Genomic DNA, 27,660 nt, shown 5'->3' with positions numbered 1-27,660 from the left:
TTCAGGGTATTGCTGTACAATTTCCTCTATATTTACTTTGCACATTTTTGTTTAGAAAAATGACACAGCTGTCTGCAATGCACAAACATGTGTTCTCATTCTGGATATCTTTTGTCACATGAGAATCACCTGCTCACTTCAGTTGAAGTAAGAGGCTTTGAAGTTCAGGCTTCTTTAATGTGATGTGGAAGAAAATAAATTATGGGTGAGATAAAGCTGAGCCTGTTAAAAGCTGTTATGGCTTTATAGGAGCACTAGTATTAACATATATATATAAGTCTAGTGATGTTTCTCTTAGCATTTATCTTAGAGGTGACATTTAACTTGCAGTTTATTTTTATTTTAGGAGTCATGATAATTTTGTTTCAAATGTGGGGTTTTTTTGTTGTTGGGGGTTTTTGGTTTGGTTTTTTAGAGAGCTTTACTCGCATATCAAATCAAGAAATTCAGAGCATCATTAGCATTTTGATATCTAATAAAAATTTCACTAGTATTTTCATATGCATCAGTGAACTTGCTGCTAAAATAGACGATTCTACATAAGCACATCATTAGTAATGCCTAAATACTATATAGTCCCTGAGGAGATGCATCTTTTGTCATAGGCTAAGTCTTCATTTGGTACACCAATGAAGCATTGCTTCACTGGCTGCAGTGATGCTACTCCAGGTTACCATGGCTGATGATGTAGTCCTTGATGATTAGAAAGTAATAAAAACCCCCTTAATCTCAGAGAGGGTCGGAAGGCTTGGCGTTTCTGTTCCAGCATGGTTGGCCACTTATTTAGAATCAAATCATCTCCTATAGGAATCTTTCCACTGACTTTGAGAGATGCTGCAAAGGGCAGCTGGTCTCCTACCTACCTTCTGTTCCTTTGAGGTGAGTAGACAGCATGAGGAGGAGTATATTTTAATTTTACTGGAACATATTTAAAATCTATAACACAGGATCATTTGAGAACACAGTAGAAGTTAAAAGTTCAGAAGGTTTATTAAGCAATACAGTCTTGGGTTTCACGTGGTTCCTTATGAAATAAAATCTTAATGCATTTAAATAGTGGCAAAGACTACAAGTAATTATGAATAAAAAGACAGCTAAGCGAGCTTCTGAAATACCTGCAGACATACAAATAAGCTGCTTGAATCTTGTTTCTCTGCTGGACTTTTTGTGTGCTGAAGGAGGGACTCGTACAGCCTCTCTTATTGAAATTCACAGCAATGCTCCTGTGGCTTCAAAGGTGCTTGGTTCAGGCCAACATGCGAAGTAGACTTAAGCCTGTGATTCCCGAGATGAATAATTTGTGCATTAATCTATTGTGCCAGTAAGTACAATTCTAATTTAAATCTAATTCCCCCAAAATATTTTCCTTCTGTTAACCACAGAAAGTACTTTTTTTGCCCTTCTGAAGTGTGTAATACTAGTTCAGGCTGCAGATGAATGCCAGGAAGGCTATTCACACTGTCATTAAACAAGCAATACAGGCATTAGCAAACTTGCATCTTCAGTATGAATCTTTTAATTTGTGTCCTGTGGACACCAGCTCTTCAGTCCCAGCTGGACACCCCAGAACACATTAGATAGAAAGCTCAGTGTGGCGCTCAGTAGGAGCAGTCACACTTCTGATTGCTTTCTCTCTTCAACTGGGGCAGGAAGCTTAGATTGAATTCCTCTGTACAAATGTTGCAAGAATAACTTACGTGAACGTGGGTTTTAGCTGTTACTCAAATATAAGGGCCATAACATACATGGTTCAGTGTCTTGGTGCCTGACCCATGATTTTAGGTAGGGGAAGCGATTTTTCTTTGAGAACTGAATCATTGATTTAATTGCTGGAACCTATAGCCTTTTTTTTTTTCCACCCAGGAAAGTGACCTTATTTCTTCTTTGTCAACTTGCAATTTTCCTGTGCACTTCCCTTTTTATTTTTGGATATGTTTTCACAGTAAAAGAAAACTGAATTTCAAAATTCAATGGGTTATGTATGTTCTGCATGTAGTTTGCAGATATATGTTCCTTTCAATCACTTTTTGATTTTTTTTTTTTAAATAGCATTTTGCAAAATGCTGTTAAATTAAGCAATCTATGAATTCACTGCAGTGAAAGCTAGATACTAGCTTCTCAGCATATAAATGCATCTCAACTGACTGGGAGCTGCATATTTCTCCTGAAATCTGTTCTAAGCTTTTTCATCTCAAATTGGGTCACTGTGCCTGCAGTTCAGAGCAAAACAGAAAGGTAGGTGGAAAGCACCATCTCCTTTTGAGGGCAAATCTTGCAGCCATCAGACTCCCCCATTCTGAAACTGTTTGAAATATCAAGTGTATGTTTTCAGTAGAAATTTACATTTTGTTTTTAAATATTATTAAACAAAACACCAAAATATGTTGCTAGGTGTTGATGCAAAGCATTGTTTTGCCTGATAGGAATCTTTTAGACTGCTGTCCTAGAGAAAATGTTGTTTATCTCTGTCCCAATTCTGGATGGGAGGAAAATTACTCCCTTTGTAAAACATTACTGAGGCTGTAAGATTCACTCTGACTACACTTTTACCTGACACACGCTGCCTTGTCGTATGGACATTATACTCAGCTGTTATAAATACCAAAGTAAGAACAATCTGTTACTCATAGGAACAGTGAAGTGTCTTATATTAGGTGGGGAATCTCTGAGTGCTGAGAGGAAGCTACTTGCTCTCCAAAAGGAAAGGCACAGTGCTGCTGCTTTTTGACCTACTGCCTCACGATACCACCAAACAGTTGGGAGGCTGTCTTATTAAAAGTACTAGCTTCCGAGATTCAGAACTGCTTTGGCTGCTATCTGCAATAAAACCCCTTAGAGGAAAAGGGAAACTGAGCCATGCTTATTTCTCCTGTGACTAAGCATCTGGGTTTTCGTTTGAAAAGCACTGGGAGGAGAAGGGGAAAGGCAATTTCCTTTACAGGCGTGTCACAATACCCACCCAGCATCTCCAAAGCCTGAATTAAAGATGCAAGAGAGACCATGAGTATTTTGGAAGGGAAGGAGGAAACAAAGGCATATAGAAAGGAAAGAAGAAATACCCAAGTAACATGTCCGTTACCTTGAAGCTGTAACTAGTGAAATGGTGCTGGCTGACTTTATTAATAAAGTCAGAAGGCCTGTAAGCCAATTTATGCCTCTCTCTAGAGAGTTTAAATGCTTTCAAGCCACTTTTCCCTCTATTACAGAAGAAGACTATTGGTCACGTTCTGGATCAGGGCTATTCTGTACTGGATTCCCCCAAGGCAAATCAACCATTTTCAAAAGTGGATAAGCCCTTGACTAAAGAACGAGAGGAAGACAAAGTGGTGAGTAACCATTTCCAGTCCAGGACATGCCAGAATTTGTCTGAAAAATTGCCCGGGTTATTTCTGGGTTTGGTTTTTGGTAGAGGAACTATGTAAAGCCTTGTTAATAAGCTTTATATTGCAGAATATGACCCTAGTATGCAAAATAATTAATTAAAAAACAAAAATCCTTCTATTCAGTAGACACCTTAGTGGAGATTTCTTCTTTCTTTTTTAAGCAGAAAATATGTGGATGATGAGCACAACAAGAATGCAGCTTCTTTTTGAGCTATAAGGTCATAACATTTACACACCTCCTTTGGCTACAAAGATCGGGTATTTTGGTTATGCTGTGGCTGTAATCGTGCTGCCGATTCTATCAAAGAGCTGCTCTAGAGCTTGTGAAACTTTTGATAGCAGGTAAATTTTGGTGCCCTGGTAAGTCTGGAGTGAGTTGTAGATCCAGTTTTTGAAAACCAAGCTCATAGTCCCAGAAGGCCACGGCTGCTCTTTCAACCTGTCCCTATTTCTTGCACTTTTGTTGAGGAAATACTTTTATCCCCACAACAAATAATTCACATTAAAAATTATAGTTTAGTAGGTCTAAACTAGTTGTCTAGTCTAAACCCAGTAGTTTCCTGGATTTGCCCCAAGGCATCATAATCATAGTTTATAGAAAATGATTGCCTCGTCTGTCTTCAACTATGTTACCCATGTGTGATATCACCATTCGTGGTGAAGTGATGCTATTGTCCCTGATACATACATTTTTAGGGATTCATTGTTAAAATAATTGCAGCTCCTTTTCATGTTCCCCACATAAGAAAGTCTCTGCTTCCTAAGCTGCCTCCAAGTGGTACCTTTATTTTTTAAATAAATTAATTTGCATGTGTAAAAGAGTACATTTAGTCTACTCCTACAATATAAAGGTATTTCTTACCACATATTTACACAGTTCCCCAATAGTTACTGATGGCAGGTTTTTAAAAAAAGTTCACCTAAAATTAGGTTCAGAACCATTAAAAGAACTATAGCAAGTTTCTACAAAAGACTTTCAAAGTACTTAGCAGAATATTGTGTGATCAGCATTTCTAAAATGAAGTTGGATAGTTCTGAAATGAAGTTGGATAGTTGACAGCCTGTGTATGAAGCTAGGAGGCTAATTTTAGGTTACAGTAATCTTGCCTGAAGACTTGATCCACCCTGGAGAAGCACCCACTCTGTCTGCCAGGACGAGCTGGGGAAAAGCTCTGATGTTCTCCTCAGACCCAAAGCATGACAGCTGGGCACACTTGCTCTCACTTGACTTTGAAGCTATTTATAAGGCTTTTGTCAGAGTTCCCATTTATACAGTTTCGCCTAGTTTATTTTTGGGTCTGATTTTCCTTCCAATATGAGGCAAATAAAACCATGGAACAAGTCAGTCTTAGAAAGAAAACAGGTAAAATCACAGGATGATAAAATTCAGCAAGTGTTGAAATGTACTTTTACTTACAGCTGATACTTTTTTTTTTTTGTCCCCACAAATAACAAATTACTGTAAACCTCAACTGAGTTTGAAGAAAATAAAGGCAAAGTCTCTACATTTCCCTGTGATCCAACTGGATTCACATATCCACATACAGGAGTTGTTTTTAGATGATATATTTGCTCTCCACATTTTTTTCTCATCCAGCTTGGTTTGTTGCTAAGCTATAGGCAAGCATGTGCTACGCAGAATGACTCATAGACTTGGAGGCCAGGATGCTTTTCTTGGTTTTCCATTAAGCATTCTTTTTATCATACTCAGATATAAATAAGTGCCCTCATTGACTTCCCTATCATTTAGTACTAGGAAAATAAATCTGAAATTATTTTAATTGCATTAAAATGTTTTCTGTGACTAAAGGAGAACTGTTTCATTATCATCTGTTATAATCTTAAAAGTTCTGTTCTTGCATATTGATACATGTAGCACCACAACACAATATAGTAACATATAGAACAAAAATAAAACCTGAACTGAATTGTTGTAAAATAGTGGTTATTTAAAGAAAAAAATGAATATGTATGTAATGTTCTTATTAAAGTGAATTATTTTATTGTGGTCTAAGAGAAATCTGACAGCTTTAGGAGGAGGCAGTGAGGTTTCACAGACCCCACTGGTTTGGAAATAAAAGCTTGAAAGGGAAAATGGTTTTCCCGTTTCTTCCTCTGCTCTTGGGAGGTGCCACAGGCTGTAGGAACAGAAAAGGAAAAGAAGGTGTGAGCAAGGCTGGGAAATGGCAAGCCTTCACTTTTGTTTTTCCTAGGGGTGGTAGTTTATGGCGTTGGTGCCCGCTGCTGCTGCTATGAAGATCACTCCTGTTAGCATTAGCAATATCTCCTTCTGCCCTCACCGTCATGAGCCACAATGAGCTGTGCTGGCTTTATCTATACCTGGGGCCAGCTCAGGTTCCAGTCAAGAGCTCATTCAGGTTTATTTCCATTTTAATCTGGTTTTATTATCCAGGTACGGTGGTGAACTAAAGAAAAATATTTGTCTGCTGTACCAACGGGGCTTATATAGATGATCTTATTCAGGGTCCAGCAATAACAATTTTTTTTAAAATGTCTAATTCACATCAAACACTTTGGATCATTACTTCACATGTAGTAAGTTTCTTTGCATATAGCCCCCTATGCAGTTCCCCCTCGAGTATGTTTGCATTTGTTGTGTATATTTACTACCCCTCCAGTTTCAGTGTCTTCCTGGATGTGGTGGGTTCCCACCACTGGAACATAAGATGAAAACAGAAAAAATTCACAGAATATGGGGGAGGGGGCATTGTTTTAATTTTTCTGAAAAGACTTCTGGATTCCTCCCAAGTATCCTGGCCTGTAGCAGAAATCATCACAGTTAAAACAGTGACAGATGGTTGGTGTTTGTAGTACGAGCAGTTCTAATGACCACCTTCAGTTCACAGACAGTGACTGCAGAACAGCTACGTAAAAGGTTTCTTTTCAATTGCAAGCAGCTATCTGCTTTATTAGAACCAATTCACTTTTTCTGTTTGGTTTGTTTTGTTGCTTTTTCCTCCTACCATCTTCTGCTGGTGGGTAATTAGATAATTTCAAGGGCTGATTAGTGAAAAGAATAGATTCTAAACTTCCTTTTCCAAATACAGCTTCCTGCTTGGTATGGCAAGGTTCAACTTTTCTCAAATATGAAATCCACACCTCAAAAGGTACAAAATGCCAAGTCATCCTGGCCAAATAAAGACAGCCTGACTCACCATCAGCAGAGAAGGATGAAAATAAGGGTAGTAGTGCGTGGAAAAACAGATCTCAGTCACTTTGTTTACCCTCTGGGAGCAGTCTTGGTTATCCAAGATTAAATGTTATGTAAAGTAAAAAAAACCAGCTGCTTTGCCAGTGCTTCTAGACAGCACACAGTGAGGGACAACAGGAAACTCTGTTCTGAACTTTCCCTTAAACATCCACGAACAGAGGAAAGAGATATCAATCTTCCTAAAAGAAAAAGTACTGAACTCCCTTGGACTGAGCAATATGGTATGAGGCTAATTCCCTTGTTGTTTTATGTTGTTTATTTGGCTTTGTAAGTTCAAGGAGATAAGACTGTCTGTCTTACATTGAATGGAGCATACTGTAAAGTTGACGTGTGATTTCAGCAATACCTTGAAATTTAAAAAAAGGAATCAATGCTAAAATCTCTAGCACATTTAAAATAATACTGCATATTTATTCTGTACGCTGTCATTCTGTATTGGGTAACAGCAGAAGGAACAAAGGTCCCTCTTTGTGCGCTTCTTTATCCCACTTAATTCCAGGGATGTAGCAGAAAGTGCCCTCTTTTGACTGAGTAATCTGATGAAGCAGTGCCATTTACCATTTAACTACATGCTGCTTACATCCCTGCTGTTTTATCTATCTTCCACATAAACCCAATATGAGATTCTTCCTGAGATTGACAAAGAGACAAAATGCCACGCAAGGAACAAATTGCTCCTAATAATATTATTGTTTGGATTGCAGTGGTATCTAGTCTCCATTCTGGAGCATTAACACAGTTCACACTGCGCTGAGCACTGCGCACACAGGACTAGTAACTGGGCTCTGCCAGAGATGTTATGTCCTCTGCTGTTGACTGAATGCCACATCTAATTTGTTCCGTTTACCCTCTTGAGCTTCAAGTCTATACTTTGAAACTTGTGCTTTACCATGCAAGAACAAATTGATTTAAGACCAAAGAGAATCACTGAGACATTTTAGATGTGTTGTAATATATTTTAATGAGCTATTGATGAATTTTGTTCCACAGTCCAAAAAGGGCAACAAGAAAGCAAAACAAACATCTGAAAAGCCTCCACGCTGCAGATCCGAGGGCAGAAGCAAGCAGAAAAGTAGCTCAATAAATGTTAAGAAGAGCAAGGTGAGTGTTACATGCTCTAAAATCTTCTAAAATCTGGCTTTGCTGCCAACTGCTGAAACAGCTGTCACGGCATTGACACGAATCAGAAGCGACGACGTCAGGTGAAACGACTGTCTGCACCCCCCCCGGCACCTGACGCACTGCGATCTAGCTCACATTTTGCCTCCCTGATACGTGTGTTTCGCTTTTATGGTGCAGCGCAAATTAAACTTAATTCTGCAGTTTTAGGAGTTAGACTATGAATGTTAACCAGTTACAGGACTACACCACTATGATTTTTGCCTTTTTGCCTTTTCTTTTCTCTCCTAATTACAGTTATTTACTACTTTCATTGTAAGATACCCAATTTAAAATATTGGTCAATTCGAAGTAATCACCCAATAAAAAAATTACACGCTGATGTTAAATTCTATTTGTCATGATTCCAGCATAATAGTTTGCACACGAGGCTTGTGAAAGAGGGGGATCAACACCTTTCCAGAAAGCACGGAGTGTGAGACTGGCATAGAAGAAGGAAGTGGTGAGGATAACCCTTGTGATGGAGACAGAGCGCCCTGTTTATCTACAGGGAAACTGCTTTTCCAATGACATTGGGGAGCATTAGTGATAGGGAACTTTATCTGATGTTTACTCTGATTCATCTTTTCTAGTCACTAATGGATTTGCTCTCCAGAGCTTTCAGTGCTTCTCCTTTCAGTAGATACAAACATGATAAAATCGCTTTAAAAAAAAATCAATAAACACTTAAGTGTTTGGCAACTCTCAGACTTTTTACAGTATCATTTACTCAACAGTTTAATGCTTAATAGAAGAAACTGGCCTCTTAAATATTCATGTGCAGATTTAGCAGATAAAACACACCACAGTTTGATTTAGTTTTTCTAGCTCTCTCTCATTCATGGCAAAATTAATTGTTTTGGAGCACAGAAGTTGCATTTGCTGGAGTGTAACACCTGAATTACTCATTTGAGGTCAGTATCAGAATCTATTTATGAGAATCTGCCAGTATTCAAGCTTGGGGCAGTAAAGTTTTCGTCATTCAAAATCTGGAGCCTTTTTTAGCTTTAAAAATGAAAAGTCAGTTCAAGTTGACTCAGTTTACACAGCTGTATCTCATTTACGTTACCACCTCCCTCACCCTGAGAGACTGGTTGCTGTGCTGGGGATCTACTTTGATATAGGAGATGAAGAATGCTGACCACTTCAGCAGAGGTTATCCTCTGATGATTAGATTGTATTTTAATATATTTTAAATGCATGTACTTGATGGATGTGCGTGCCTGGGTGCTGGTGGTGGGAGCTGCAGGGGCCTCTGTGAGGAGAGGGCGGGGCTGCCCTGCACCAGCCAGCTGGTTCCGGACAGTTCCAGCAGGTTCCCGCCACCCCACCACAGGGCACAGCTGAGCCCCTCAACGAGGCTGGTGGCACCTCTGGGAAAACACGTTTGAGAAAGGGCAAAACCTGCACAGAGTGAGGAAAAAAAGTGTGAGAAACAGCCCTGTGAGCACCCAGGTCAGAGCAGGGGGAGCAGAAGGTGCTACAGGCACCAGGGCAGAGAGTCTCTCACAGCCATGTTGGAGAGACCATGGTGGAGCAGATCTTTCCTGAAGGGAAAGGTAGAGCTGTTGGGAATGAAGGTGTGAACTTGAGCCTTGGAAAGGTGGGGGAAGAAGGTGTTGTTTGAATTTTTGTCTTTGTTTCTCACTACCTAAACCTATTTTAATTGGCAATAAATGAAATTAATTTTCCCCAAGTTGAATCTGTTTTCCCTGTGATGGTAAATGGTGAGTGATTTCCCTGTCTTATCTCAACCCACAAGCTTTCTCATCTTATTTTCTCCCCCCCTCAACCTGTTGAGGAGAGGGAGTGGAAGAGCTGCTGGGTGGGCCTCTGACAGCCAGGTGAGGTAAACTCATACTGCAATAAAAAGAACTAATATAAATGTTTGAACAATCCAAGCTAAAACATATAATTTGACAGCTATAGCAGTATTTCAGGTTGCTGTTAAAATATGAGTATCTGCTGATATGACTCGCTTGGGGACATATTTACATTTTTATGAAGAACATATATTCTTCAGGTTGTTTAATATTTGAGAAATTATTATTATTGGTTTTTTAAATAGGGTGTCCCAATGCTTCTGTAACCATTAGTCTTCCATTTTGTGAAGTACAAGAGCTGTTGGGAGATGCTTAAAAATTGGGCTATCTCTGATCAAATTTTGATCCTGAACTAATCCAAAGTTCATGGAATTTTGTTCAGTATGTTATAGATGTAAATAATATTAAAAATTAATATTCAAATTTTTCTTGAGTATTCACCAAGATTGGGTATGTTTGTATTACTGATGTGTATTTGCAAAGTTATGTTTACAAGGTTCACATTAAGTGATCTGAAATCTGGACTTCACACCCCTCTCTTATTTTTCACACTTCCAGTTTAAAAAAAAAAAAAAAGCCAGAAAAGATAGATGCTATAATAATGTTAGTGGATACAGCTGTTCTTTGGTTATACTACCTCAAACAGATCTCATCTTAGAGGTTTCTAATGGTTACTACCTCAAAATTTAGAGAATCCTGTGGGGTTTTATTATTATTTGAATATGAATGTTTGCCATTTTACGTGTAAAATATGGCTTGTAATATTTACTGTAGTTTAATGACTGATTACTCAGGCTTCTAAACCTCTTTATCACACCAACCAGCAATGCCCTTGGAGGGTCTCTCCTGGTCCCCTTGAGGGAGTGGGCAGGGCTGGGTTTTGGCGTGAGCTTCACTGAGCTTCAGCACCGAGAAGAAGCCATGTCGTGGGCTGGCTGAGCAAACCTGAGAGAACGGGAGCTCCTCACTATGAAACTGTAGTTCAGTTGAAAGTTTCATTTTGTTTTTTTCACCAGTGATCAGTGTCTGGGCTTTTATCAAAATGTGAGTTGGAGAAATATGATATTGGGTGTGTTTCTTTCTCTAGCCCAAACAGGAGGAGGGAAAAAAAAAAAGAAGAAAACCAGGCAAAACTTTCATAAGGAAAATAAGAAAGCATACTTTATAGACTTTGGGGAATTGCACATCACAGAATAATGAACGGAGAATTCAGTTGTCCTCTTTAAAATTAGGCGTGAAATACAAGAACAAAATTTAAGCAAAGTGATAACCGAAAGAATGTTTTACTCTGCTATAAGTAAAATCCTACACAATCTAAAACTATAATGTCATTTTTCAGCCGCATTAATATTCTTAGCTGAATACGACACAAATTGGGGCAAGTTATTATTTCTGTATTAAAGCTCCACCAAGCGAGTCTTACATGTAGACTGTGTTTGAAAAATTAGTAGTTTGTTCAAATGATGTACTAGTTGCAGGTGGCAATACCAGGCTGGAAGTGGTATTCTTGCAAGCATGTCATAAGAAGTTGCCTTTTTTGTCTCTTGACTTAGTGTGAGCTTAATTGTAAAATGAAAGACCTTTAAATGGGTCTATCTTTGTATATTAATTGTTGAGTGTGTAGAATTAACATAGAGGATACTATATTTTTTGAAAGATTTTACTCAGCGATAATGGATTTCAAGAAAGGTAGTTAAATGTTACAAAAAATGGGATCTGGATAGCTGATGAGGGTACCCGAACAGCTTAATTTACTCCATAGAATAATACTTTTTGTGCATTTTCCATATATAGAGATATCTAGACTATTTTGCTTTAAAAAAGCCAGAAGAAATAGATTCAGTGAAGGGAAATTTCTGGTACAATCATGGTGACTTGTAAGAATGCCTTTTGTCTTAGCACAATGGCTATGTATTCAACAGCAGAATTTCTTTGAATGTCTGGAGGACTGTGAGGCCTAATACCTGTTTTAACTGTACAAATGGACACTCCTAATCAAAGCTAAATTTATTATATGACACTGAGTATTATCTTGCCAAATCAACCTTGAAGGTTCTAGAACACAAGTCTTATGAGGAGCAGCTGAGACAACTGGGATTGTTTAGCCTGGAGGAAAGGAGGCTGAGGGGAGACCTTGTTGCTCTCTACAACTACCTGAAAGGAGGTTGTAACAAGGTAGGTGTCGGTCTCTTCTCCCAAGTAACAAGTAATAGGACAAGAGGAAATGGCCTCAAGTTGTGCCAAGGGAGATTTAGATTAGGTATTAGGATAAATGTCTTCACCGAAAGGGTTGTCAAGCACTGGAGCAGGCTGCCCAGGGAACTGGTTGAGTCACCATCCCTGGAGGTATTTAAAAGATGTGTAGATGTGGTGCTTAGGGACATGGTTTAGTGGTGGACTTGGCAGTGCCAGGTTAATGGTTGGACTTGATGGTCTTGGAAAGGTCTTTTCCAACCTAAGCGATTCTGTGATTCTAAACCTGTGTCATTGGGCTAGGTTCTCATATTGTTTCTGAATACTGTCTTACTGCACACGAGAGCACATTGGGACAGTCATGGAGTAAGGAAATTACTGAGTGTAAAGCAAGATGACTTGGGATGTAAATAGCTGTGAACTGTCTAGTCTCAGAAGGGAGCTTCAGTTTTTTCCACCGTTCTCATACAGTAAGTTTGACTGCATAATAGTTGATGCCCAGTGAAGGGTTTGCAGCATGGTCAAACACACCTTTTGGAATACAGCATTTTGGATGTAGCTGGAGCACAGCTTCCAAGTGAGCTGCATGTTCAGCAGCAAGTGTAACTTCTTAATTGGCTGTGTGATACAATGCTCAGTGAAGGACCAGAAGCAGTGGCTGAGCAGCAGCACTATGTTGCCATCAAGTGGTAAATACATTGATATCTATGTAGTCAGCGTGATCATGGGTGGCTGGTATCCACTGAATGAAGACAAAAAAATATTAAATTGTCTGATTTTTATTTCTTTGTGTTATGCCTATAGAGATAGGGATATGGTGATTGATCAAGTGAGATTGTCTCTTGCTCACTTACTGTTTGAATGAAAGATCTGAAGAAAATGTTCAAATAAAGCACTTATGGTATGACTTTTGAAATAATTTGTATTATAGTCTTTCCCTCAGTCAAAGCTTTAGCAAAAATGACATGCAAAATGTATTGTCTCTTTACCAGGATGTCAGCCCCTCAACTTCATTGACATTGTCATCCAATAACACTGCTGTCATCACAAGAACAATTACCAGAACACTTCCTTTAAAGCAGAAAATGCACTTTGTGAATGTTAAGTCCCAGAATCTGCAAAATATCAACAAAGAATCCAGAAGTATAAAAGATCTGGAGATCCAAGTGCTGCAAGTGGAGTGCGAAGAACTCAAAAATCAGCTAGGATGCCTGAGGGTAGGTAAAAATCCAGTTCTGTTCTTAATATTTAACTGTGCTGGTAAACAGTTACATTGAAAATAGTTTATTCATAGAGGTGTTAAAACCAAGTAGAAAAAAGAACGGTTTTCTTCTCAGTTTTCATCCACACAGATAACTTATTTAATATCTTGTAAATTATCATGTCTAGAAGAGAGTTTCGGTCTGAATTCACAATACTTCTGGTTTAGCCTCAAGTTAAGACTTTTACTAAGGATATAAATTTGTACTTTGGGTTACTTAGTGGCATTCCTATACTTTTCAGTTATTATACTATATTATACTCTTCTCAGCATTGTCTTGTACTACTTTTGTGCCCTACCAGCAGCATCTCTGAGCCCTTTGTTACAGCAAAATATGTAAGAGGAGCTTCTCCCAGTTCCCAAAAGTTGAAGTTACCCATGTTGTGTTCTACCTCAACCAAACGTGCTTTGATTAATAGCCAGAGGAAGTTCACTAGGCATGAAGTATTAGGGTACTCAAAGTGTAGGATGTTGTGCTGCTGATGCTATGAAGAGACATCTTTTTAGGTAGCAGAGGATTATTAAATTAAGCACAAAAATTCACATGCAGATAGATATAGATACACTGCTACAGTAGATGTTCTTGTTTTGCTAGAAATGTAACTATGACAAATCGTATGTTACTATCACCATATATTTGAGAAAACAGAAATTGAAAATTTCCTGTTATGCAGGAAGGGCTGATGGGGCAGAAGCCAGGCAACACAGAGGAGTTACTGAAACAATCTCAGAAAGAGCTGTTGTGGCTTCAGAGACAGCTGTCCTTTATCTCCCCAGGAGGCCCTGTGTGTGTTTTGGCAGCTAACAAGGTGAGCTCCTTTATTATTTTTTTCAGTCTACCTCACTGTACAAAGTGGAATACGGAAGGGAAGGGTTTATCATCATTTTGGCTTCTTTTATTGAAACAACAGCACACTGCCAATTTTATTTTTCATACTAAGGGTACTAAGAGGAAGATTCATCTTTTAGGATCTATTTTAAATAATTGTTTCACATAATTCAGAAATACCAGATAGAACATGCAATTCATTACGTCCTGTGACAGGTTACATAGTTAAAATGGCATTTCATAGAGCCCTATCATATACGGAAAGATGTCTTAGTTTTTATCTCTTTTTCTAGAGAAAACTGTCTAGCAGAAGGTAGGATCATTATATTGGGATTGTTATTCTGGGGGGTTTTTTTGGCCTGGCGTACAGAACTGTAAGTCCCTTTCTTCTTTCAGCAGCACTGTTATATATGCTTTCATAGTTACCAGCAGCCTATCATCAGCATAGCTGCATCCAGCCCTGAATGGGAAAAATTACTATCAAGCCGTATCACAGTTGATGCTGATATTAGGCCATATAAATTACTGAATTAATAATAAACTGTTTATGTTAACAATCTCCCAGCATATTACAACTCCAGTAAAATGTGAGTTCTCATCTGCTGTGGTATAACAAGTTGAATATGTCAAGTTTTGATGACTCAAGTATCTAAACGTTTATGTGAGATAATGTATTTTAAAATCTTCATAGCAGTTAATCTGTGCTAATAGTTTAAAAATTAGTTGCTAATTTATTTTCTGAGTGATTTTATTAATTTAATTTTCCATATTTTTAAAACAAGATTTCCAGAAAGTTTATCGTAATTTGCATATTTTATAAATATACACACACCTCCCGTGTACAAATATACATGTTTTAAATCCACCTATGAAACGGTATGAGAAGAGTTGGCTTGGTTCAGTGTAAGCCATTAATAATGCCATTTTACAGTGATCTGACTTATTTGCAAGTATCAAGTTGGCTTAGCAAAGTTTTATTTGTACAAATGCACAGAAAGCATCAGATATGTTCATATAGGCTTCAGCCTTGACAAGACAGATTTCCAAAATGCGTCACCTGGAATATTCTGGTCTCACTTTGTGTCATATGCTGCAGATCAGTATTTGTTGCTGAAGCACAGTATGGTAAGTGCTGATATAGTCATAGTCAGAAGGAACGTTTGGATTTGAAGCTCGTTTGTAGCTCAACTGAGGAAAAAAATCTAACTTGCCAAAATTAGACTTTTTTAAAAAAAAATTAAAACAATTTATGCCACAAATTGGTTATAAAACTAAGAGTGCACTTGCCTGATGATCAAAGCCATAATCTAATCTGGGAAGGAACATATGATCCTGAGTAGGAGCAGCTTTTCTCTCCAAAAATACCAGAGTTTTGTTGTTCCCGCTACAGTAATGAGTAATCTCAGGGAAGGTCATTTGGGGCTGAGATTTGCACAAAAGAGTGGTCTTGGATACCTTATTTTTAGAAGTCAGGCTTTCCATTCAGGAAACTGTAGTCTTTCTAGAATGTGCCAAGGTAGACCTTTAGGGAAGAAAGCACACATTGTCTATAACCCTTTTCCTCTCTTTTCTCCCCCCTCCCCTTCACTATCACAGAGCCAAGAATCAGATTTTAGCTCATTCATTTGTTTAATGAGGAACAGATTTTTCAGAAGCAATCAGTTACTTTGAAGATCACACTGTGATACTCTGCACTGTACTTTAATTCTAAACCTCTGAAGAGAAATGCTTTTCATCCAAATGAGTGGTAGCACTCAACGTTGCTAGAAGCTTTGGGGGTAATGATCCTAAGGCGCTCAAATAGATTGATGCTTGTGAACTGGAATATCCAGAAATATAGGCAATGCCATTTTGGAAGGATTCCTCAGCTGTTTAGTAAACATCATGGTTCAAGATTCGAATTTATCATGGACTGGAAATCCAGATAAGACAAAACTTGAGAAAGAGATCATCTGATGAGTCCCTTTCCCATGGCTCTTAACACCTTCCAATGAAGCATCTGTGCTGACAGTTTCTGGAGATCAGGGTACTCTCCATGCATTTCAACTTCATAAAGAATTATTAGGCTTTGGGGGAAATCTGGCTCCTTTAGTTAATGCCAAACTTTTTTGAAAATTCTCCTCTTCTTCCTCATCATGCCTGTTAGTAAAATTGGGGAGGGAAGACTGACATTTGAAAGGGAACTGTAAATTAATATATCCTGTTCAGTTGCATGGACACTTAATTTTGGGGATAAAAGGGAGACATTATTAAATGGAGAGATGTATTTCTGCAGATACTTTAACAGAATTCAATAAAATAGTGCCTTGAGAGTGCAATATTTCCTTCCCCTGTTTAATACTGAAAGGAAAATACAGAGGTTCCACTCAACATAACTTCATATGATTTCTTGATAATTTAACCTTCATCAGCCTTTAAAACTCACTTACATTATAGTGAATGCACTCCCAAAGTGGTCAGATCTGAGTGTCAGATCATCTCTGCTAGAGAAAAAAGAAAAAAAAAAGAGGGAAAAAATATTAAAGCTAGGTTTTAAAAAAAAGAGATTAATTTAAAATCTTTCCCTGTATTCCCTTACAGTTTCTCCCTCTAGTTGCTGGGGAGGTGGTCATTGCATACTTAGAAGTTTTGTGTGACTATATTGTATACAGTTTTCTTGAGAAGAGGAAAGACAGAATGGTTAGGATGCTCCAGGTAATCTGTCTTAATACCCTTCTGCATTTGAGTTTCTAAGCCTTCCATTGGGCAGGCTTGGGAGTGAAAAAAAATTGCAGCTCACATTTACAGTTCATTGGTTCGTGCCAGTAGGCCACAGATGACCTACTGAGAAGATCCTGTGATAGCATTACTTGGAGGTAAAATAAAATCTCCCAACACCCGCCTCCCCCCTTGCCCCCCCTCACTGAAACACACCCTTGCTGCGATCCCACTTGCTGCTTGTCAGCTCCTGTCCGTGCTCTGCTGCTGTGTCGGGGTTAATACTATGTGAAAGAGAAACTGGCAAATAGGGAAAGCCATCTTTGTGTGCGTATGTGTGTGTGAGCACTGCTGTTTCATAGGCTCTGGCAGCTGCTGCATGGCCGATGATGCTTGCTCTCTCTTTTTCACCCTGCCTCCCTGCAGACAGCTAATGAATCATTTCTAGCCTGAATACTAGCAGTGCAAACACACCAATGCTGCCGCTGCCGATGCTGCTGCCTTTCTCTACAAGGTTGTAATTTGACACAGTAGACTGCAGTTCTCTCTCGGCAATGATCTTGCTGAACATCGGAAGCACTTGATTTGAAGGTATGCTGAGATTTCACCCTTTCTAAAAATAGCTATTTCTGTTAAATGCTTTACGGGCCAAATGAGGGTGGGAGGGCTGAAGATTTGTAGCGGGGTGTGGGGGAGAATCCTCTTTTTAGTTAGCAGTAATGCAGCACTAACTCTTATTGGAGACAGACAAACTTTATTATTCTGCTGCAATTTGATGATGCCCTTCACTGGATCTTTTCTTCTAGGTGCTGCTTAGAATAATAAAATGTGTTAGTATCGTGCATGAGCACTAGGTAAAGGGATTAAACTCTTGCTAGATTATTCCATCCTCCCTCCTATTGATGTTTAATCTGATGTCATTTTCCAGTCACTTTCAAGTTTTCTAATAAAATAAATACTATATTGACAGGTTTGATGGTGCCATATTCCTTTTCTGTATTACTGTCTGTGGGCAAAGTTAGTAATCATACTGGCTAGCAGCTCCCCCCCACCCCAAGCCCCCAAGCAGGGTGCATATTCACAGTATCTGTTTGCTTTGCAGATGTATATTGGCATGGCTTGGCAAAGTCATCAGTGTGACTACTCTTCCATACAGATATTGTTAATGAAATCATATGTGGTATTTGTCTGGCATCTAATGCTAAATTAGACCAATTGCAAGTAAATATCTCATCCTTTTTGGTAGAAGGAAGAGATCTTCTGCAGATATATATATATATATATAGACACACTACACATAGTATTTGTGGGAAGAATGTTATGTATGTAAGTATGTAGAACAGAATAATAACATTTTATTATAACACATGCATATAAATATCAGTTAATTAGGTAGCACATACCAGTATGCTGTGCTCAGTATTGTAGGGGATACTGCAGGTTTTTTATTAACCTCTTTTCAAAATTGGCTATTACCTATAGCGTTGGGCAGAGAAGGTATGCCTTTCCAAGAGTGATGTGATGATCGACATTACAGTTGTACATGGTTTAGTACAATTGTAACCGAGGAAAATGTAAATGCATAGGAAGGCTTTGGTTTTTCTTTTTAAGCTACTGCTGTCTGTTATTTTAGTGGTAAAACACTGACTGGGCTTTTTTTGTCCAGTGCAGGTAGTGATGCAGAGTTTATATATAAAATAACTCAGCAGAATAACTTATTAATGAGTCTTGTCACTGCATCTAGTAAATACAGAGTCCGCTCCTTAAGTGACTGGATATATTTTGAAGAAATACCTGAAGTCAAAGCCATGATCTTAACATTAAGAATTCTACTAAGTATGCTGAGACAGGGAAAGAATACTATGATTGGCATCATCAAAATACAGATAAGGACTATTGCTTAGCAAGATAGAAGAGCTGCCTTTAGAAAACAGCATGAAATATTAAAATACAGACCAAGTGGTACAGTGGAAATTAAAACATCACCATAAATTTAATACAATAAAAAATAGCAGTATGCATCAACAGATATGAAAGTTACTGTAGTCACTTTATATTTCAGCTTTTTTGATCAGGAGGTGTTACATTTTTATTAGAGCAGGGCTTTCAAGTCTACCCAGCTGACAAATGAGGAAGGCAATTCAGATCAAATCTTACAGATGTCAGCCAGGCTTCACCACTGTAGATATCCTTTGAAATACATATGCATTACTTCTAGTACCTTAAAGGAGAGTGGTGAGTCTTTTTTAGGTGACTCTTGGTTATTTTCGTTAAAGAGATCTGGTGGTCCTGAACAGTGGCTTTGTGCATACTGCTTTCTTTTTAATAGGAAAAAGACCTACTCTAAATGAAACTAGTGAAGTGATCATGCTGCCTGCAGACTAGAGAGCAACCCTGATTCTTCATAGCTATATATCTGAATAGGTTCCAGTCTGCTACCATAAAGCATGACTGTATACTAGAGGCAGTGAACAGAGATGCAGTGTTATTACATACAACTTAATATATTTGGGTGTACCTGGAACACCTTTTTGAGAAATCTAGTGTGTTGAATTTTTTAGAATTATAACCAAATTACAGCTTTAAAATGGCACAAGGGTTTTAGGGGTAGGAAAAGTGAGATGGAACAAAATATGGGACAGTGCAGTGCCACAGATTTCTGCATAAAAATGATCTGAATAGCTGATGCATGCTACTTTAGTTAACTGACAATTACAAGCTCAGAAATCTAAAGCACCTCTATATGTATCCATTTTTTACTGATACCTGCTAGGTATGTACTTTTGTATACATACAAAATAGGTATTTCTTTTAATGTCAGCTTATTCTATTACAGATATGTGTTAGATGTGCATACTCATTGTAGTTTAGATAGGTGTGCGATATTGAGTATGAAATGAATGTATAAGCACAACAGTGTTTGTTCTGGTAATAGCTTGTTACAAAGGTCCGAGCTTTTCTGGATTGCCAGGAGTAGAAATAAGATGCCTGCGCTCACTGGATAATTAGTATCCTCTGGTATAAGGGTTTTTCCTTTATGTGTGTCAGATGCCCCACCACATATCAAAATTAAATATCCAAAATCATGCTGACTTTATTCTGAAATAAACTTGTTGGTCATGCATCCCTGTCCTGTCCTTTCAATATTTGTGTTGAATGAAGTATGGTTTGAGAGTCAAGGCTGTTCTTCATTTAATTGAAATTGCTACAGGCCCTCATCACTACTACAAAATGTCAGAGTAGCTGAAATATCTGTTAGTCACGACTTTTTCCTGGGACTTATTTTTTATTTAGTAGTCAGCACAAGCTTCTGACTAAAATAGAATTTTGTGTAAATCCTTTGTTTCCCCCTTTTATAGCATTAGCTTGTCATGTCCAGTGAGCTTTTTGATAGAATGGCAAGCTATATAGATAACATTTCCTCTGTATCATTTTGAAAATCTTTCCGTGCATAGTACTAAGTAACTGAAATCTAAGATTTTCTGGAAAACACCTGGTGCCAATGATGATTATCTATCTTCTGACTGTTGATGTTCTAAGCTGACTGCCCATCACGGAGGAGAATCACCATGAAGCATTGCTGACAGTGGCATTTGCTCATTGCCATTAGAACTGAAAAATATCTACCAATATCATGATTAAAAACAGAATTGGAATGTAGCTGGAAAAATGCAGCAACGTATCATGAAACCAGTTTCTGTTCACCAGTGAAAAAGGCGGCTTTTGTCAGGCTTATTTGCATAGAGTGGGCTCTTGGGAAATGGCAGTGATAACATTACCCTGGGAGAACAGTTAATGTTCTTCCGGAGCAGCTGGTTGACACTGAAGTTTGAATGTGGTCATTGAGGGTTTCTTGGCTAATTGTAACCGTCCCGTTAAATAACATGTTGGAGTCATGTTCATTCTGTAAGGTATGATTGTAAAGCCACCTGTGGTTGGCATTTTGGTGAGGAAATTAGAGTGGCTTATAGGCTTGTGGCTCAATCCTTTGGCTTGTGCTTGTGGTGTGGCACTTGATGAGGAAATCAGTGTGACTTCCAGCTCTGCCACAGATTCTCTTGGGCTCTGTTCTCTTTCTGTAAATGGGAATAATAATGAACCCTTTCCACTACATTCTACTTACTTTATCTGCTTAGAAAATGAGATCTTCAAACCAAAGACTGTTTTCTCCATTGGGATGCTAAATCCCAATGGAGGCTTCTAGATGCTACTTACAAATTACTTGACAGTCTGCATTGTATGTTGTTGATCTGCAGAAAAATATTTCCAAGTGTCAGAAGAATCTGAATTGATTTTGAACTTTTTGGAATAACACCTGATTTGCTAAACTTTCTATTGTGCTCATGGATATGTTTAGTTTGAAGAGCCTAGTTTCCCTAATAGTGGCGATGGTTTGGTATAAACATTTACAGTGCAAAAGTCAGGACAGAGGAAGTGGAACTGTAGGTCTGATTTTTTAATTTTTTTTAAATTGTCATAAAGTTTTATATTTTCTGTGTTACAAACAGTCTAATACTTGGTTTCTAAGGCAATAAGTATTACTATGCCAAATGTTTGATGTCGATCAGCAAGCAGCAGCAGTGCACAATATTACTGTGAAGAATTAAGGGAAAGGCATTGCAAATGTAACAGTATGACACAGTCTCTGTTCTCATCTAATGACAATTAGAAACTGTCTTCCATTTTTGCTTTAAAGATCATCCTATAGAAAGCTCTTCAGTGTGATACCTTCCTTAAGGCCTGATTTCAGCAGAGTGGGCTGATGGGCAATCAACTTATGCACCCTTTCCTTCTGTGCTCCACCTCCACTGGCATTAGACTGATTTTAATTTTTTTTTCTTCTAAGGAGCATAAATAATTTTTATAGACAGCTTCAATTAAGTTTTTACACTGGATGTATGGGGGAAAAAATGACAATGATATCCCCCTCTTGCCAATATTGGAAGGAAAATAAGCCCTTTTTGAGCCAGGTTAACTTGTTTAGGGTTGGCTTACAGAAATCCTAAATCAAGATTAAATTCCTCCGGAATCAGGAATTTATTCTGTGGCTTCACTATTTCAGCTCTTGCTGAGTATTTCTGTACCTCCTTTTTATACAGTTGAAAAACGTTCTGCATGGAATATCATGGTTCCTTTTCACTGACATGGAAAGTGCATCTTTAGTAAGAACATTGTCCAACTCGCTTAAAAATATTCTCTGATATTAATCAGCAGGGACTTTTAGAGATCTGTGCCAGTTTACACCAGGAGGGAGAGCTCAGCACGCTGTCTCTGGGAGTGTGCTAATGGGCTAAACTCTTACAGAAGACTGAGAGAATTGATGGTGCTTAGAATTCAGCCAGGTGAAGCTCACAGTTGTCACTATAGCAGCAATACGTGGTTGAATCTGTCCCGTTTACTGCATTTTCCCTCTTCTGTGACAGTCAGTTTTACCTATTTGTTAAATCCTCATTTCTGTTCTCCCCACTTCCCTGCCCCCAATTCTGCATACAGTTTAGAACATTAAGAATATTGTCTGTCTATTCCAGGAGTGTATTTCTTTCTTTCTCTCTTGTTTACTGCTTGCTAATTAAATTTTGTAGGTGGCAGTTTGAAATCTTAGTGGGACGTGTCACGTGACTGCTAATGCTCTGCAGATCTCTATTACATAACCTTTAAGTAGTTTGGGAAAATGTGCTTGTGTCATACTGGGCCTGACATAAGGCTCTGTCTGAAGCCAACAGTCTGATCAAGTTTTTTATGTACAATGACTGTAGAAATCTTGTGGATGGTTTGTTCTGGCACAAGATTTGTGCCCTCAGTTGTCAGGCCAATTGTCTTATTTCCCTGAAATGCTTTGCAGTCTGCACTGTCTGCCTTTCCTGCAGGGTAGAAGAGGGGAGGGGTTAGATTTAAACACTCTGACATGCCAGGTAATGATCAAATGAATATTAAATGCAGTATGCTGGGATCCCTTCTGTTTTCCTGATAGGTTTGTTCATTTTAGTTCTGAAATGACCAGAGTATAGAACAAACACAGAAAACCTCTCAGTCTGTCCCCCCCACCCCTTCACCTCCTACGGATCTTAATTGGGCTCTGGTGCATTATGCAAAATGAAGACATAAATCAATACAGAAGTTTAAAAAAAATGCTATGTAGGGATGATCAATTTTTAATGCATGGTAATTCATTAAGTTGCTGTTTTGCAAAAGGAGCACTTTTATAAGTGACAGCAATGTATTTACTCACAGAATAGCAACTCCTCTCGCTTCTCCTGAACCGGCATCATCTTTTGGTCCTACTTCATGTACAGTTTCACATTTTTGTTGCCTAAACCATATTGATATGCTATCCAATCCAGCTTAAGCACTCCATTTTTGGTGGAACAGCTCTGTGCCCTGAAGAAAGTAAGTCTCATTTTGGTTTCCTGGCCAGGATATGGGCCTTGGAGGCTGAGTTTTGTCTGGGGTTCTGACATTTGACATGTTGTGTGTTCTCAGGTGAATCACAGGAGATTTTTCTGCCTCAATTTCTTTATCTGCTGGGAAGGGTCAATAGGAATGAGCTGCTGTAGCCTTGCAACAAAAGTTGCAGTTAGAAACTAAAAACAACTAGATGAAATTTTGGGTGTTTTGTGGGTTTTTTTGGTTTTAACGAAGTCAGATTTTCAAGTTTATAATTTCTTGTTGAAATCTGCGATTGTGTGAACCTGCATTTTATTCTAGAGTAACCCTTAGTTTGTAATAGCAATTTTCAGTAAAAGTGCTTTACAAAGTGCTTAAGAATGATGGTTGATATCATTCCGTCCATTTCACTGATGAGAAATTTGCAATGTGCTTCAGGTTTATATGGCCAAGATCATTCAGCAGGGTCAACGCAAATCTATGGATATTGTTTGCAGAGTCCTGTCCAACATGTTATCCATTGTATATTGCTTCTCTTAATTAAATCTTGTATAAGAAGGGAGGAGGGGGAAGTATTGATCTTCTAAAAACATGCTTTCTTTTGTTTCACTTAGAGTAGCACACAGGCAAACAGTTAATTTATAGTAAAGAGTTTGTAAGTGTATTAATTTATTTTTTTTTAAATTACTATCATAAATCATGGTGGCTACAGTCAGTTTGTCTATTCTCCTAAAGGTTTCCTGCTTACCTACTGAGTATACTGAAACTACAAATGTTTCATTGCTGGAAGGGCCTCTGTTGCTCACCAGTCTTAAATCATCTATACAAACGTATGTACTATACATTCCCTGCAATTTGGTAGCTTTGGCTTATTTGAAGATTAGGTGGGTACAGTTAATGCTGCTGTGTTATCATGGTTGTTGGCTGCTGAATGAATTAGGATGAGAACACAGAAGCAACTGTAAAGCACTTTTGTGTTTGTGTGGTAAGGCAGATGGGTACAGCTAATGCTTTTGCATTTTAAAGGAAACCTGTCATTAAGGCAGTTGTTTCTGTTAATAAAGTGCATAGATGAGCTCTTCAGGATCTGGACCTCTTCTGAAAACCCACAACACCCAAGAAAGCTTGTGTTTCCTTCTTGCTAGTTGGTGGAGGCATACCTGTTACTTTGTTCATCACATCCATTGGGATCTGATGGCGTCCTTCTTGCCATTTTATTCCTAAAAACTGGATCTTCTGTGTAGGTGCCTTGACCTTACTTTGTTTTATGGGAAAGCCAGCTTTCAGAAGAATTTGGGCTATTTTCTTCCCTTTCTCAAAAACTTTTGCTGTGTTGCCCCATGTGATGATGTCATCAATGTGTTGCAGGTGTTCTGGAGCTTCCCCCTGTTCCAGTGCATTCTGGATCAGTCCATGGCAAATGGTGGGGCTGTGTTTCCACCCCTGGGGCAGTTGGTTCCAGGTGTACTGGATGCCCCTCCAAGTAAAAGCAAACTGTGGCCTGCACTCTGCTGCCAAAGGGATTGAGAAAAATGCATTCGTCATTATCAGTTGTGACGTACCACTCAGCTGCCTTTGACTCCAGTTCATATTGAAGTTCTAGCATGTCCGGCATGGCAGTGCTCAGCAGCGGCGTGACTTCATTCAGGCTACGATAGTCTACTGTCAGTTTCCACTCTCCGTTAGACTTTTGCACTGGCCATATGGGGCTGTTAAAGGGTGAGCGGGTTCTGCTGATCGCTCCTTGGGTCTCCAGTTGATGAATCAGCTTATGGATGGGAATCAAAGAGTCTCAGTTGGTGTGATATTGCTGCCAGTGCACCATTGTGGTAGTAATTGACACCTGTTGTTCTTTGACCTTGAGCAACCCCACAATAGAAGGGTCCTCTGAGAGACCAGGCAAGGCAGACAGGTGTTCAATTTCTGCCGACTCCAAGGCCGCAGTGCCTGTCGGCAACAACTCTCAGATGCAACCAGGAAATTGTTAATGTGCTTTACAGTCATGGAGTGAGAAGAGAGCTGTCACCCTGGCAAGCTCTGTCCTGAATTGTTTCAGGATGCAACAAGTGGCTGACCTGAACAATGAAGGTATGAAACGTGAAGATTTACAACAGAAGATCTTTTCTTGCACTATCAGCAATAATCCAATGTCTGTCTTATCTGAACTGTCTGTGCTCTGTGGTACCTTACCAGTGATGAGTGTTATGGAGCAGCAGCTGTGATGGTCTTTCTTGAGGGTTCTTACCAGGGAAGAAATACAAGCGTGGATTGTATAAACTTCAGAGTAACATCTTGTATAAACATTGTTGATAAAGGAGAGGGGATTTGGAAGGAAGGGTAGATCCTTCATGTCTTACCAATCGTCATAGTTCTGATGGCTCAAATGGACTTAAACTTATTTCCTGCAATGGTGGTAGGTCATACCTTTTTTCTTTTTTTCATAGTTCCAGAAGGCAAAGTATCTCATGCAGCCAGAGTAAAGCAACCCTGCTCAGTGACTTCTTTGTAGATATTGATCCCAGCTGTCAGATACAAATGAGAGTTTTGCCAGCTTTGATATTGATAGGTACTAATTATCATAAAATGTAAATGTTATGCTTAGCTTGCAACTTTTGTAGCTTTCCTTTTGGAAGATTTCTATTTAATTTCAGTAAATACTGTTAAAAGGAAATGAAGTATAACCAGCTCCAAGCTGCTGATATTTCTATGATCTAATGATAGAAGTTTTGTAAATACATAATTTTTTCTTGATATATGGATTATGGAAATTGTCTTAAAGTAAGGCAGAACAATTTAGAAAACAGCATAAGACAGGAAGAGAAGCTGTCTATGATGATGAGCTAAAAGAGTCAAATAGGGAATGAGGTCATTGCACTGCTGACACCAATGGTGTAACACACTTGTGTCTACAGGGCTCAAGTGGTTTTATTGATTCTTTATGAAAAATTGCTCTGAGTAGAGAGTAGTAAACATTACTGTAAACATAATATTCGAGTGCTGTAAATAAACGAATACCCACATTTCATTAAACATAACTGTCAACATTGATGCAACAAATGTGTGACACGGAACAACTGGAACATTTTCTGATCTGCAGGAAGAGCTGCTGGCCAGGTCTTGAGTATCAGCCCCATTGAACGAGGCACTGAACACTTCTCAAAGAGCTGTTGGTCCAAATAAACGATTGGACACAGCTAAGTGATGTGTAGCACAAGAGAGAAGCCTCCTTCCCCCTTACCTCACTTTTTAGCCACTTTCTGATGTGTGTTCTTTCCCCTCTGTCCCCATATTCTGGTTTGTGTAACTAAAATTTAATCTGTTAGGTAAAAGGTTACCTGCACATTTAGACAAACAATGTTGTTGATTTTTTAATATCATTTTATTTAAAAGCATTTAAGAGACTGCTGCTATTGAAAAGGATATTTTCTCAGCTCTGATTTCCTGTAACTAAGTAACAGGAAATTTTCCTTAACATGACTGAATTATATACTATAATGTCTGGATGGAACTGGACTGTAGTTGAATTGGAGGGGATGTTAAAGCCTGCATGCTTTGATGATTTGTTAGTGTTTATTGTATCTTATTCCAGACCCTATAGGAGACTAGAGATTATACTACAGGGGAATGTCTGTGGTTTTCTTGTGCTTTATTCTTTAGCATTTGATAGCCAATTTTGCCTGGACTGCATGGGTCTGGAATCTGATCTAGTACGGCCATTTCTGTCCCTTTTCCTTACAATCCCAAAGAATGACTGTTAGAAAAGAGTCTTGATGTACATTACTGTTTGAATAGGGTTTGTGGATTTTTTATTTTTTTTTAAATTGTAGAAATTATTTAACCACAATAAGGGAAAACTAAAATCAGATTAATTTTTCAATTTACTTTCTTTCAGGAGCTAGAGGTAGTGGATTGTGGTTCTGGAGAGGGTATAATGCCATGGTTAATTTTTAGTCTCCTCACCTACAAGAAATTACTGTTTGAAATATAAAATGTTGTGCAACCCCTTAAAAGAAATTATTAATAAAGTATGTATTTTATTCTGCAAAGGATAGAGGTCTTTTGTACACAAGGAGAGGTGTCTGGAACAAAGCATTCTCTTGCCCGAGTATTCTTTTTGGGTTTGGACCAGCCTAGTTTACGTACTTTGTAGCTCTGTGTACTAGTTCTTTGTAGAAGTTAGATCAGATGCTGAAGAAGGAAGGAAGAAGTGGAGAGGCTTAAAAAAAAAAAAAAAACCCACAGTGAGAACGCAGAGTTAAAAATGGAGTGAGGTAAATAAGAAATCTTGATGATAAACCTACAGAATTAAAAGGTAACATCCATTCATTTTCCATATGTATGAAGGGATTCTCCTGGTGTCTGTCCAGACTTGCATATTATAATAATTTCAAATATGTGATACTTTAATACTGAGTTCAGAAATGCTCTTTATTAAATACTGATGAATGACAACATCCTCCTTAATTCCTTGTCATTGGTCCTGTCTTTGTCCTCAGTAATATACTACAATTTAGATTTTTGTAAGCTTATCATTTGTGGACTACTTCCCCTTCAAAACTAAAATTCATAAGTAAGCAAAATGGGACTGTCCTTGACATCAAACCTGCCTTGAGGATAAAAATGATCTTTTGTTTGTGACGTGTAATAATTGCTAAGAGGACAGAATTTTCATAGCAGTCATGACTCTTAGTGCCACATGC

The 27,660-nt window shown here is 38.4% G+C and overlaps 1 protein-coding gene across 14 annotated transcripts in view; it reads left to right on the top strand.

Annotated features, from left to right (window-relative positions):
* Positions 1–27,660, top strand: part of RIMBP2 (RIMS binding protein 2) — a 172,953-nt gene that overhangs the window by 6,212 nt on the left and 139,081 nt on the right. For 13 of the 14 annotated variants that reach the window (XR_012838130.1, XR_012838131.1, XM_075769526.1 and 10 more), the window contains exons 2-5: positions 3,207–3,326; positions 7,606–7,716; positions 12,782–13,006; positions 13,725–13,859. Coding sequence is in view for 11 of the 14 variants with exons in the window: in XM_075769526.1 (XP_075625641.1) it covers positions 3,207–3,326; positions 7,606–7,716; positions 12,782–13,006; positions 13,725–13,859 (591 nt within the window). In the remaining 3 variants the exon portion in view is untranslated. Of the gene's footprint in view, positions 1–3,206; positions 3,327–7,605; positions 7,717–12,781; positions 13,007–13,724; positions 13,860–16,819; positions 17,168–27,660 lie in introns of those variants that run through there. The other variant, XM_075769531.1, reaches the window with a different exon arrangement.

This window comes from Balearica regulorum, chromosome 17 (assembly GCF_011004875.1).
Source record: "Balearica regulorum gibbericeps isolate bBalReg1 chromosome 17, bBalReg1.pri, whole genome shotgun sequence".
NCBI lineage: Eukaryota > Metazoa > Chordata > Aves > Gruiformes > Gruidae > Balearica > Balearica regulorum.
Note: the sequence above shows the minus strand (reverse complement) of the source record. Positions and strands in the feature narration are given on the sequence as shown.